The following is a 14,930-nucleotide window of genomic DNA, read 5'->3' as shown; positions in this document are numbered from 1 at the left end:
AACAACTGATCTGACGTCATTTTGAACAAAATCCGGCCTAAACGAAGTTCGTTTTGAGTTTGTTTCGGCAGTTTGAAACAACTCACCAAAGCAAACTTTCTGGGGGAGTGCAATGCAAACTGAATATACTATAATAATATAACAATAATAAACCTTTGTTTTTATCAAAAGTAAATCATGACACACATAAAATATAAAAAGGTGTAACAATTTATCCAGTTTTATAAAATAAATGAGCACTAATAAAATAAAGAAACAAACTGACTCCAATATTTTTTGTTTTTTTCCACATCATGAAAAAGTTCTCAGACTATGAGCCATTCATACTTCCCATAAATGACTGATTATGGAATGGTTCCTTTGTATTGCAAACTTGATACTTGACTTAGAATATATAAATACATATAAATACATTTAGAGCACTTAACTTAATGATTGCTATCTGTATTGTGGAGAGACTTTCAACCAGCATAACAAGACAATCACCCTTTGCACCTTTAAAGAAGCCTTTTTTTTTCTCTCTGATCCCAAAATGTAGCTGACTTAGACCTGGGGACGTTTTTGAATACAATTTAAGCAAAACCTCACAAACTGTACATACAATATACCTTATCACCAAAAATCAGAGAAGAGCTGCCTTCCATTATTGAGATAAAGAATATATGCAGCTTTTTCTTTTCGAGTATGAGCAAGTTACTTATTGCCGCTAATGACTTCAGCTTCCTGCTGGTACAGTACTCATGCTAGGATTGTTCATTTTAACCGGTTAACTGTTAACTGACAGTTAAGAATTTTGACCGATTAATACAATCAGTTAAATGGTTTAAAAAGTAATTTATTTATTTATTTTCAGTAATTTATCAAAATATTTAAAAAGGTTTGCTGTATGGTTAAAATATGCTAAAAAGAAAGTGTTTTTTTTAGAGAGAGAGAGACAAAAAACATGTTGCGTATAAGTCAAATTTTTTATTTAATTCAGAAATAGGCCTAATGCCAACTCAAAATGTTTTCAAACATTATAATAAACACTGTAAACATAGCTACGCTATTTTAGTTCCATTTTTTTCCTTCTAATAGTGGAACTTCTCCTTTTAGTCATAAAGAATGGAATTGTAAAATGTTTGCCTTTATTTGTGTACATTCACAATAAAACCAAATCTAAGTATCTTTTGTAAGCCTAAAGAAAAATAGGATGCCGCTTTCTGCCATCTGGTTTCCTTTCTCGCAGCACAAAAATGAACCGAAACTCTACATACTGGGCTACTTGTAGCACAGTTTTTCGTAAATTTTCTTAAGTAAAAATATATTTCTCATATAGGCCTATTTATTTGCTATATATATATATATATAGGCCTAGGCTATATATAGCCTAGTGTTGTTTTCTCTGCTTGCAGAAGCGCTGCAGGTGCGTAATGTGAAATGATGACCATGTGATTCTTCATATTTTGTTGTTTGTAAAACAAATGTAAAATGAATTCCCTGGAAACAAATGTTAGTTTTTTTTTACGGGTCACCGACACTAAGCTATCCTTTGTAATTTAATTTAAATCTTATTAAAAATAATCTAGTAGAAGTAGAAAACACACACACACACACACACACACACAAAACCTTTATGACAACCCCCCGTCCACACACACACACACACACACACACACACACACACACACACGTCACACACATCTTCATTTAGACACGTGTCATTAAAATGAACTGTAACTCCGTGAATACTCGACGAAGAGATATGAGAGCTATATCTGTAGAAAGCCTGAGATGTGTCTACTTTTAAACTAATATTCTGTGATAAAGTAATACTGTACATATGAAAAAAAGCGATGTCCATTTTTCACGTCTCTCTTCATTATCTTCTAATGAGACCACGCCCCCACGCTGAACGCTCTATTCAGATTCTAATGTTTCACTGAAGCGTGCGGCTTAACTACACCCACACAACAGAAGAAAAAGCAGCGAGACTGTTCTTCAAGTTTTTTATTTTATTTTACTGTTTGCTTTGCAATCAGAGGAATAAGACACTTCACCTCAAAAAGATGTGATGTGGATTACCTCAGGATTTGAGATTTGGATTTCCTCAGAAAAAAAAGGATGAAGTGCTTTATTCAGCAGAGATCATAAACAGGAGTAAGTCTCTTTTTATTTATCTATATACTTGTACTAGTTTTCACATAACGTGGAAATATTTTACTAGTTATACTTTTTCCAAATACTTTTTCCAAACTACAATTCCTGACTAAATGTATAATCAAGTGAAACATTATGAAGTTTCAATAACAATATACAATACTATACCATTCAAAAGCTTGATGTAAATAATATAAATGTTACAAATAAAGGTAGCTGTAATAAATGTAACAAACAATGCTGTTCTTTCAATTTAACCCCCACCAAAAAAAAACAGAAAAAATATATTCTCAGCTCTTTTCAACATAACTAATAATAATAATAATAATAATAATGATAATAATAACAATAAATGTTTTTTTTTTTGTAGAAAATAAGATTGTTAAAAGGATTTCTGAAGGATTGTGTGACTGAAGCAATGAAGCAAAAACTTGTTAGAAAACTTTTGAAAGTCAGCTTTGATTGTTCCTGATAAACTGTTTTACTGCACTCGCAAGTCAATATTAAATTATGTTGTGGGATAATTAAATATATTCTAAATAAACTACAAACATAAAATTATATACATTTATTTTGTCCTCACATTCTTTCTTGTAACTCCTCCCTCTCAGTGACACAGCTGACTGAAAGGCTCATTATGCAGCTCATTATGCAGGCCTTTGTCTGCTCAGGTGTAAATCACAATGATATTCATGATACGACTTTTACAAACAAAAAGTGTCTTAGAAAATTTAAATCAATATATTGTTTTCTGTGAGTGAGTAAACAAGATCATTTTCACATAATTTAGAAAGAAAAATTCTAGGATACAAGCTCCAGTTCTCAAAAGTCCCGGGAACCTGTTATTTATGTGTTTTATGGCCTTATTCAAGTGATTTAACATTTATTTTCTCAAAAACACAAACATGTACATACATGCTGCTCACATATTATTATAGCCCAGTTTGTGCGGATTAGAGTGAGATTAGACTTTAGACATTTAGATGTTTATAAGAAACTGAAAAAAGCACAAATGTCAGGGCATGATGAAACTTCTCCAGGCCCCAAAAATACCCTTAGACTCCAGAGGGTTAAAAGAGGACATCTCTGCCATTCGTTACCTTCCTGACAGCGCTCTAGTTTTGAATTTTATTCAGCTAATGAATAATGCATTTAGCTGTCACATGTACAAAAAGAAGGAGCAATTACCATCCTGATAGAGCAGATGGAGAATTTTGTCAAACATATGTTGTGCATTCATAATGACACGTCCATGTCAAGACTGACTACATTCTGACAGTGCACATTCATGAATTATAATACTTTTGCAATGTACATGTGTTCGAGGGTGTGACTCTTGCAGTTCTGATCAAGCCTAACTTGAATTCTGAACTGGGTTATGGTGTATTTCTCTTCCCATACACCTTGATTGTATATGAAGAAACTAAAGTAATAATAATGCTAAATAAAAAATATTGATGTTAATCAGTAAATTTAAAAACACGTTTTTCAAAATGGGAACAAGACGGGTATCTGAGAATGTTACAGTCCAGACTTGTAACCTGTATTACCCAAGTGCTCATCTGTCACTGCACTACAAATATAATTTATTGACTTGCTCATTTAATGACTTGCTCAAGTCAAATCGAACTCATATTATACGCAAAACGAAACAATGGCAACACTGATTCAAATGAGTTCTGTCATATTGCAGTAATTCCAGCACCAAATTTCACTCCATTTTACACTACAGTTCAAAACTTTGGGGCTGGTATTTTTTTGAACGAAGTCTGCTTTTATTTGGTCAAAAAGTACAGCCAAAACAATAATATTGTGAAATATTACAATTTAAAATAAACGTTTTCTATTTTCATATATTTTAAAACACAATTTATTCCTTTGATGGCAAAGCTAAAATTTCTGCACCCAGGACTCCATTACTTAGGCTTCAGTGTCACAAGATATGACAGAAATCATTCTCATTATCAATCATATGCTTATTTGAAGCTGAAACATTTCTGAGATACATTTTTAAGGATCCTTTGATCAATATAAACAGTAGTTATTTGAAACCGAATGTTTAGTAACAACACAATTGTTTTTACTGTCACTTTGATATAATAGTATTAACTTTGTTAAAAAATAAATAAATAAACAAACTGAAAACCGCAAAGAGAAAAAAAATGAACACGAAAGATTATTCTTCTCAAAACCATGTATACTTGTTAATTTATTCCTTAGTGTTAAAAATAGTGCTGCCAATAGAATAATGTTCTGATTTCCATGTAATCTTTAAAGGGGTCATGAATTGAGAAATCACCTTTTACTTGAGCTTTGGATATATAAGAGGTCATTGTACTAAAATAACATCCTCTAAGTTTCAGAAATTAAAACATCCTGGTTACTGAAAAGCTTTTATTGATTCCAGGCCCAGTGAACGCCAGATCCTGTAATCTAAGAGAGGTCAAATACCGCCTCCACAGAATAATATCAATGCCTTATTCTGTAGCCCCGCCCACTGATTCACACATGTCATAGTAGGAAAATAATGTAAGTGCCGCTAAACTGTATCGAGCAACCAAGCAATAAACATGCCGTTGAAGATCACAAAATATTGTTCAGTGCCTGGTTGTGGAAGAACACAGTCACTGCATAACTTTCCTTCAGATTCAAATATTAGGAATGCATGGTTGAATTTAGTTTTTAATGAAGTTACAGCTTACGTGAGTAAAACATTGAGCATATGTTCACTTCATTTCAGCGCAAATTCCTCTGTAAACAAGACGCTGGATTTACTGAGAGACTGAGATTAAAAAGCAATGCTGTGCCATCTATATTGGATCAGATAGGAATGGCGCATGAAACACTTAATTGAGTAAAAAATACTTATATAATGTGTCGCTATTGCTTTGTTAAAGACAGCTTGATATGTCCTGATTATGTGTACGTGTCTAACCAAAGTCACAGAATTAGGGATGCATGACATATCGGCAACCATATCGGTATCAGCCGATAAATGTTAACGTTGTTATGGGAAGAGAGCATTCACAATGGAGCTGCACCTTCATGAACAGAGCAGTTAAGTTAACTTGTGCATTTGCAATATTGTGTTTATTTTATGCATATAGGTTTGATTTATCACACATAGAATGCATTTGGTTAAGCTAATAGAGGGTTGATAGAGTGTTTCATTTAGGCGGTGATCATCATTAGCTCAGCGCACGCAGCTCAAACAGCAGCGCACAACATTAATGACGAGGACTATCATATATATATCATTATGATTAGAACACTATTATAATAAAATGTTGTGAATTCTTTGGTTTAATTTGTTGTGTTTCAGCATATTGTTGTGGGAAGCGTGCATCCACAACAAAAGGTTATCGGTATCAGCCAAAATTTTTGTAACTGTGCATCCCTAAACAGAATGCTCAGAAGGACGTAGCTTGTCAAACAGACACTCAGAAAGTTAGTTTACTATGAAAAACTGTTATCCAATCATAGCAGTGGGTGTTTACTTCCAAGTCTTTAATGCGGTAAAGCCATAAAAACCCTGCATTTCTCGAGCTGGTCTCAAAACCAGGATAGAAAATAGCCTATTACTTAATGATTTTGATGTTTTTGAATGTAAAAACCATGCGAATATCATATGCGGATGTCAGACAACAGTATATAAACATTTTAAAAGGCCAGTTCATGACCCCTTTAAAAAGTTGTGGAATCAGAGTTGCAATTTATCTGACAATATATGTGACCCTATTCTTAAGTGTACATTTTTGCAAATTGAGATTTATACTTCATCTGAAAACATGAAAGCTGAATAAATAAGCTTTCCATTGATGTACGGTTTATTAGTATCGGACAATATTTGGCCGTGATACAACTATTTGAAAATCTGAAATGTGAGGGTGCAAAAAAAATCTAAATACCGATACTGTATAATACTGTCTAAATGAATTCTTAGCAATGCATATTACTAATCAAAAAATAAGTTTTGATAAATTTAAGATATACAAATTATCTTCATGCAACATGATCTTTACTTAACATACTAATGATCTTTGGCTTAAAAACAAACAATAATTTTGACCCATACAATGTTTTTTTGGCTACTGCTAAAAAATATATCCCAGTGACTTAAGACTTAGTCCATGGTCACATATTATTACCTTGTGGCAAACTGAAGAAAACAACTTCACCCTTATATTCCAAGTAAAACTAGACAAACTGCACAATTTTGAAATTTCTAATCTGCATGTCACCAAATTCAGACAGCAACAGGAAGCTGGTCCACATTCAGATGGACCCTAGAGCTACAGTAAGATCCCTGCTTGGCAGGCTTGACTGGTAATATGATGATATATCTGCTCTGAGATCAGTGCTGTATCAGCTGAGGTGGGAGAGATCATTAGCCAGACCTGCTTGCTACTAAACAGGATTGCATTTTCCTTCATTTTTCGAGCGGATTATTTATAGCCGATTTAAAACATACAACGAGCCTCTTGCAGTGACTGCCGTAAGTATTTTGCTGGAGTGTTTGGAGCAGAAAAGGATGGGTGGAGAATACTAACGGAGAGAGCGAGAGCTAGAGGAGAGGAGCTGAGAGAAGGTCACTGGGGTGTATCTTTGATCTGCCACTTAGGTGTGGGATGGAGAAGAGAGCCGTGCCATAACTGACAGCCAGGAGTGTGATCAGAATAACACCCATTTCAAATCAAGCAAGCGGACCCTCTTTTTTCACCCTCCCCTGCACATATTCCCTGACTCTCTTCCCACCTTCCTCCCACCTCCTCTTACTTCTCGGCACAGCATATACCTTTCACTGCATACCACGTTCCTTTCATTTCGTTCATTTGAAATGAGGCTTTGAAGCACCTCGTATTCACAATTTCTCTCACCGTTTCACCGTAGGTCAAATTTAACGTTTATCTCTGCTCGCAGGTGCTGCAAACCCAATGTTTCTTTTTTTCTAATTAAGTGCCGATTCAAACGTTAGCTGAAAAAAGGCAGAACGAAAGCAAAAATCAAGGCTGCTGCTTTGATGATCAGTACAATTACACCATTCAAACCAAGCCCACATCCCTGAGGGCCAAGCCTTCTGCCATTTATAGAAAGCGTAACGCGGCGGGACCTGATCTTTCAGTGCCCACTCAAGCCAGCCGAAGGTATAATGTCAGGATGTGTCCTTGGCTTCAGAGGAAGCCATTCGCTTCCCATTACCACCCACTTAATGGGAGCAGCATCGCTATGATTCACATGTATTGCATGTGTGTATGTGGGAGGGGCTGAGAATGCTGCGGGAAATGGTGTGTATTTGTCTTCACCCCCAGCACCCATCCACTACCACGTTCTATCCTGTCAAAGACGATCACCATCATGAAGCTGTAGCCTGTTCCTCACACCAAATCATCTCATAATGACTCTACAGCCTCCTACACTCACACACTACTGCAGCTAATTGGTGCCGACAGTCTGATGCCTGTGTGCAAGTACTAGATGGAGGTGAAAAGCATTGGAGGGAACCAAAAAAACAGAAAAGGAAAATGAAAAAGGACAAAAGAGAGACAGATGTGGATCATTAGGGTTCAGAAAAGATCTTCACAGTCCTGTCTCCAGAACAAGTGCCTGACACTAATCCAATAAAGCCCTTTTCTGTGTGAGCCTCCATTATTGACTTGGGCACGACCGCACATACATGTAGAATACTCCTTTAGCATACACGTCTCATTCGATCCCCAACATCATTTATCATCCTAAATCACAGTCTACAGTTCATTTTCTCCTTATATATATATATATATATATATATATATATTTCTCTTTATATCTTTCCACTCACCCAACCTCCTGCTTTGCATCGCATTCCGTCACTGTGACATCTGTGAAGCAGTAAAGGTCACATACGACGCATCTCAAAGGTTTAGGAAGTCATAATCATAGGGCAGCTTACAAAGGCCACCTATGTCCCAACATCCTGCTTACCAGGAAAACATCATTGCTTGTACATCAGAACAATTTCATTAAGCTTATATTTAAAGGTTTATTTTGGAATGGGGAATTAAAACTGAAAACAAGGAAATTAAATATACAGCATTATTTTGCATTAAAATGAAACACAGTAACATTGTTTTGTCATATACTGTTTTATTTATTTGTCACCTGCCAATGCCACGTATTGAAAAGCTCAGATGCTCTTCACTTAGGTATTAATAGTTGTGATGACACTAATACTTGTGGTGACTTGTGTTTCCTAAAACTAAAGGCTGGAATACACTACACAATTTTTGCCCTGATTTTCTGCTGATTTACAGTCTGGAGAAATTGATGCTAGTTGCTGAAAGTCAGAGCCAGTCTGCAGATCTGAGTTGACAGATTTCATAGAAATTTGTGTAGTGTATGATGGTCACAGACTCTTATTGTTTTAGCTTAAGACTAGTCTAAGGATTTGAACCACGTTTGATATTTTGAGCAAATTTTTGAACGCATTGTTTTGCACCAAAATGCTTACGTTTGACCGCGAGTTTGTTGTGATCAGAACAACTTTAAAGTCTGGTGGTGTTTGATCTTCAATTGTTTTAAGGCTCCGATATTCTTCAAATGAAGTTAATTTTTTGTTTGGGGGCAAAAAGTAGTTAAAAAAGGCCGTTCAACCCCCTTTTTATATTTTATGTAGTGTCATGAATTACTTTTGATGAAAACAAAAGTTTATTATATGTTTGTTTGGCATTTTTTATTTATTGTATACCCTTTAAATTAGCTTATTGATAGAACAACAGCAGCAGCAGCAGCAGCAGCAGCAGCAGTATAGTGTAACATTTATTTGAAAAATGTATTTGGTACTTGCTACTTTATATCTTTACTCTTTCCTTTCATTCTTTTCATGGCTTTGGAAAGCTTCACACGGATATTTGTCTGTGTCGTCGACACCAAGCTTCATTGCAATTTCTTTCTAGGACTCAAATGCTTTCTCTAAATCTTTCAAGTCTGTCCGTGAGCAATCGTACAGGTGCGGATATATTTGTGCAGCTCAACTATTTGACACTCCAGTGTATTCATGTTGTTAGTGACTAGGGGATTTGTTCTCTTGCCTGACCTCCACTGAATGAGAGACTACAGTACCTGAGAAAAAAAAAAATTGCACGTCAAAGAAGGTGGAGTTTCAGAACAGCTCAAAGGTGTTTAGGAGCCAAAACAAGGTCCCCCAGAAATGTTCTTACCAGTTCATTCTTTGATTTTTTTTGTAGTATATTGGGGCCTTTATGATCATTTTTTCCTCTGACATATTTGGTCCGCGTCCGTTCTTATGCCAAAAATAGGGTAATTTCAAAAGGTGGCCAATGAATCGGTAGGTAAATAAATACAAGAAAGAAGCCCAACTTCAATTCAGTGTGGAAACATTTCAATGATGTCAACAATGTCAGCTACATTTTCAAGGCTAAAAATTCTATCAATGTTGATGGAGATTTTTTTTTTTTTCACAAAAATGTTCACAAATAAATGAAAACATGTATTATGTCTAAGGGTGCAGTAGTTGCCAATTTAACTGCAGAAAATGAAGAATAAAAGACGTGATAACAGGAATTCAACAGCTGCATTATTTTAGCTGCTATAATAACTGCTGTTATAGTTTTTTACTTTTAAAAATGTTTTTATTTTTAGATTTTCTATTGTCATTTTAATTTTGATTAACGTTTTAGTAATTTAGTTGGGCTTTTGTCATTTTTTTTTTTTTAATCGTTTTGATTAATTCCCATTTTAAGCTATTTTAATACATCAACTTAAACTTAATTCAAATGAAAAATGTTGCTTTGGCAACTGAAATGAAATAAGGTTAACTTTTTATTAGCGTTGTTCCGATTCCGATACTAGATCGGAAATATCTCCGATACCACAACAAATTCTGGCATTGGCATCGGCGAGTACATGAACCCATATACCGATCCGATAACATTTTCTTAAACAAGACCTAGTTATGACCGCTAGCTTTGCCTAACCGCTGCACGGTTCTTTGTCACTTCATGAGAATTTACCGTCTCATTTGAGAAAACTGTCATATAAACACAGACACTAAAAGATCTTCATGGCAAACCATCAAAATAAATGTATATTAAGCTACTGTTGTAGCCTACAGTAGATTTAGCTATGTCTATGTAGTAATAATAATAAGTCTCTATTAATAATAATAATAATTATGCCTAGACGTTTGCTTGTTTTTTACTTGTTTTGTTGTAAAGAGATTATCTGATTAATATATAATTATTTTTCCCTAGACTTATTTGTTGCAGTTTTTTATACAGTTATATTCTAAAACTAAAATACCTTTTTGAGTTTGCGGTGTTAGATTTTTGGATGCATTTGAAGTTCTTTTTCCCTTAAGAAAATAAATAATATTACTGTCAAATTCAAGTCAGATAATAAAAATACTGTAATAAATACAGTAGTTCATTATGTATTTGTTCATGCTTTATTAAGGGATAAGTCTGAAGCACTCCATAAAATAATTCTAGCAATTTACACAGGGCTAGTAGTATATACAGCTGTATATACAGATACACACCCAGGTATCAGATCAGTACTTGTTATCGGCCGATACCATGAGCCCAGGTATCGGAATCGGTTTCTGGAAGAGAAAAGGGGTATCGGAACATCTCTACTTTTTATTATATTTTATTACGGCAAATGTATATTTTATTTCAAGTAAATCTTTTAGGGTTTTCGTTTCAGCTACTATAATAACCATGATCCCAAAAAGCATAATAGCCTGACTGATTGGGCATCAAGTGAAAAACTCCATCCTGCTTAAAACTCACATCCTTTGAAGCTCTTTGATGTGAAACCACTATAACAGCTTGAAGTGACATTTTCCAAAATGACATGAGAAAGAGATCAGAGAAAACAGATTAAAGAGTGCAAGGAAGGGCTCTTGTTTGGTCAGATAAGGTAGCTTTGAATATAAAGGCAAAGCTCCTGAGATGCAGCTCAGAATCTTAGGTCAATTTCACATAGCTTATTAATCATTTATGCTATGTGAGATTCAACTGTCAGTGTCATCCCTGCCATCAGTGGGATGCTTTTGGAAAGGGGAAATTTGTATTGTTAATATTTAATAGGATCCTACAGGAACCAATATTCAATTTGGCACCATGTGTGTGCATAGACTCTCTGTGTTGCATGTGTATTGACGTTAGAAACTCAAGGCTATTTTCAGATTCTGAAATGCATAAGAATTTAGCATATTATGCATGAATTATCCCAGAAATCACAGCCAGTGTTTGGTTGTATTGGAGTGCGTGCATGTAATGCCACCTCTAAACACAACAAAAATGGGCCTCACACAGTGATATGATAAACTCACCGAAATCTACGAATGCATATTGACCCACTTGCTTCGCATTCTCCGGTGCCTTTACAGACAGGGTTTGGGTGAAGTTCCCATCCTAATGAACAGAAAGATTTAACAGGATTAAAACACACACACTTTCATTTCATATAAAAAGTACATTTCCTTTCATGCAGGGCTTACAGCTGTAGAAAAGAAATCCTGTCCTTGGGCAGCAGAAAAAATGCATTTAATTTCTAAAGTGTCAGTGGAGCTGTCAGAACAGAGCTAATAATTCAGTGCATCAGCCGCTGTGGGCATGAATGAGAGGGAGCCAGTGCTGACATGGGTTAGGGATCGTTCTGTGCGTCTGTACTTCTTGATGGACATTACGAGACAATGCAGCAAAACAAAACAAATGTGTGGTCTGACCAGCTGAATTTAAAGGGGAATAATTCAATCTGATTGACAGGGCATGAGGCAGTGGGGCAGAGAGAGCAGAAGGTAACTGATGGCAGACGTGCGGTGTAGGTGTGGACTGAAGGCAATTGGCAAGTAGGCAGCAGGGGTCACAGAATGACAGCTGATTGGAGTTTGGAGAGGTCAGAGGGCAGGGTAAGGCTACTGTGCACATTCATTAGCCCATGTAAGCCAGAGCACAACATGGCACTGGTGATCAAAGCACATCTTGGAAACTTACTAATACAGGAGCTTCAGTAAAGCCTGGGAGACTCAGCCCACATGCTGAACACAGGCATCCACACAAAAAATGCTATACAGTGCACTGACTGTCCACTACAATAACATGAAGCAGACAGCAGAGAGACAGATCCAATTCACAAGGACCAGATCAAAGCCACATTACTACTGAACGGTGAGTCATTTGTTATGTCCAATGCTCACTACAGGTCTTACAAGGTATGGATAGAGAAGACAGGTAGAAGAATATGTCAGAATGAATGAGAATGAACTGAAACAAAACTGAAGGATGTCAACAGAACAAAGAGATGGTGAGACAGAGCTATATTGGTTTTTATATCACCATCAGAAGGCTGCAGCCTTATTTTAAACTTTTGTAAATGATTTCCCATATTAATCTACACTTCATACACCACAAAGCAACAAAAGTGTTTTTGCAAAGATGTTTTCCATGCGTCTTAACTGAGAGAAGTACTGAATCTGGCCATACCGCGGACCCACTTTATATTGAGTGGCCTTAACTACTATGTACTTACATTTTAATTAATAATTTAGTACAATGTACTTATTGTGTACATACATGTTATTACATTGTAATTATTAAAAAAAACACATGTAATTACATCTGTATTTAATTTGTGTAATTACATTTATAATTACACTGTTGACCCATACTTTACACCTTAACCCAACCTTAAACTTACCCATACCTCTAACCCTCTCCCTAACCTTACCCCATCCCACCTCAATAGCAGCAAAAGTGTTTTACAATACAATATGAACACAATAAGTACATTGTACTTATTTTTTTTTATGCAAGTACATAGTAGTTAAGGCAACCTAATATAAAGTGGGACCCATACGGCTATAAAGCCAAGACTGGTCGACTGTTGCAGTGAAGTTTCTCCCATCTCCATATACAGTATGATCATGAAGCTCAATAAGAGTGACCATCAACTTCTAGGTCACCAATGCTCTTCTCCTCCGATTGCTTAGTTTAGTCAGGAAGCCAGTGTCCTGGTTGTTCAAAACTTCTTCAATTAATGATTATAGAGGCCACGTGCTCCTGTCAACCTTTAATGCAGCATACATTGTTTTGTAGTTTGCCCCAGATCTGTGTCTCAACACAATCCTGCAGACTGTTCCCTTGACCTCATGGCTTGGTTTTTGCTCTGATATGATTTTAAGCTTATTTAGACAAGGTGTGTGCCTTTCCATAATGCCCAATCAATTGAATTTGCCACAGGTGAACCCCAGTTAAAATACAGAAACATCTCAAGAACGTCCAGCAAAACTAATGGAATTAACTGAAGATAAATTTCAAGTGCTTTTTAAGGTTCATTTATTTTTTAATAAATAGGCAAAGCTGTCACAAATCAGTTTTTTTGATTTGTAATTATGGTATTTGAAGTGTAGACTAATGTGGAAATAAAGCAATTTAAAGCAGTTTAACAAAAGCTGCAAAAATGTGGGAAAATATATACACAATTTAAATGACTAAATTAAGTGTTTCAGTAGAAAGCTGGTCTCCAACTGAGTTCCAGTGTATTTTCTCCAACACTTCACAAGAACCCCCCCCCCCCCCCACTCCACTCCCACCAACCTGTAACTGACCATAAAATGCTTCATTACCTCCAGTACCATCTGAAGCTCAGTCAGCACAAAACACCTCGGTCTAATCACTTCAGCTCTGCCAGATGCATCATATCGGTCAGCTTTTTAAGTCGTTCAAACCAAGATGGCAGGGTGGTAATTGGGCTCATTATACGTGATGACACTTTGCATTACATGTGATGACACTTTGGATCACATTTTCAGAGGGGAATAGGAAAAAATAGGGTCTCTGCTTACTTCTAATATATATATATTTTTTAAATAATACAATTCTAGCTTTTGTAAAGAAACAACCTGGATCACATGAAACATTGAGGACAGCTGTGGCACATTTATAATATGTAAAATAGTCAATTTTGTTGTGAATATGTAATATTCACAAAAATGCATTCATAAAAAAAGACTATGTGTGTTATTAGTCTTTTTGTAGTGGCACTTGATAAATGGAGCTGGTTTATGCGGCCTGAGGGTTTGTTCATAATTCTCATGCACAAAACTCAAATGTATCCTTCTTTCTGAGTGGACAGTGTTTATCCATCTCCTTGGAAAACTGCCTTGAGCCTTCGCTCTGAAACTGCAGGCATGCATCTGGCGGTCATGTATTCTATCGATTGGTGCATGATTGCGGGAGGCAGTTCAACTGTAATGTTATTGTGGCTTAGTTAAAGATAATGGTGACTTGACTTGCTCACCCTAATCTTCTTAGAGTAGAATGAGGCTGTGTTGAGTCATAGGGTCTGTCTCATTGAATTGATTGAACACTGATGTTAATAGGAAGGGGCTGCAACTGTGGCATGTTGGCTTCAGGGGCTTGTGAGTAACTGTATGTTTAGCTGGAGAATGTGTTCTGTGTTCCACAGAATAAAGTCAGTCAGTTTTGGAATAACATAAGAGTGGGTAAATCATAACAGAACTCTAATTTTTGGGTGAACTATCCTGAGATATAAGGATACTTGACATTTTTCTGCTTTAGATCACCCTTCCAAACATATGACAGCTAACCTGTTTTCAAATCATGCACAAATATTTTCATATTTTTATCCAAGTTTCTGTTGGCCTGGGCCGGAATTTAGATTATCTTATAGACAGGAAATGGTTTAAAGTTATAATATATAACATTCTCTGAGGGCTGTTGGACTGAGGGGTTTTGCTAACGCTTACTAAATGCTAAACCTTGCTG

At 35.9% G+C, this 14,930-nt stretch overlaps 1 protein-coding gene across 2 annotated transcripts in view; it reads right to left on the bottom strand.

Annotated features, from left to right (window-relative positions):
- Positions 1-14,930, bottom strand: part of LOC128016734 (T-cell immunomodulatory protein) — a 128,304-nt gene that overhangs the window by 85,316 nt on the left and 28,058 nt on the right. For both annotated transcript variants that reach the window (XM_052601445.1, XM_052601446.1), the window contains exon 8: positions 11,474-11,555. In XM_052601445.1, coding sequence (XP_052457405.1) covers positions 11,474-11,555 — 82 coding nt within the window. The remainder of the gene's footprint in view (positions 1-11,473; positions 11,556-14,930) is intronic.

The sequence above is a fragment of the Carassius gibelio genome, chromosome A7 (assembly GCF_023724105.1).
Source record: "Carassius gibelio isolate Cgi1373 ecotype wild population from Czech Republic chromosome A7, carGib1.2-hapl.c, whole genome shotgun sequence".
NCBI lineage: Eukaryota > Metazoa > Chordata > Actinopteri > Cypriniformes > Cyprinidae > Carassius > Carassius gibelio.
The sequence above is the reverse complement of the archived record's forward strand: the minus strand, read 5'-3'. Positions and strand labels throughout refer to the sequence as shown.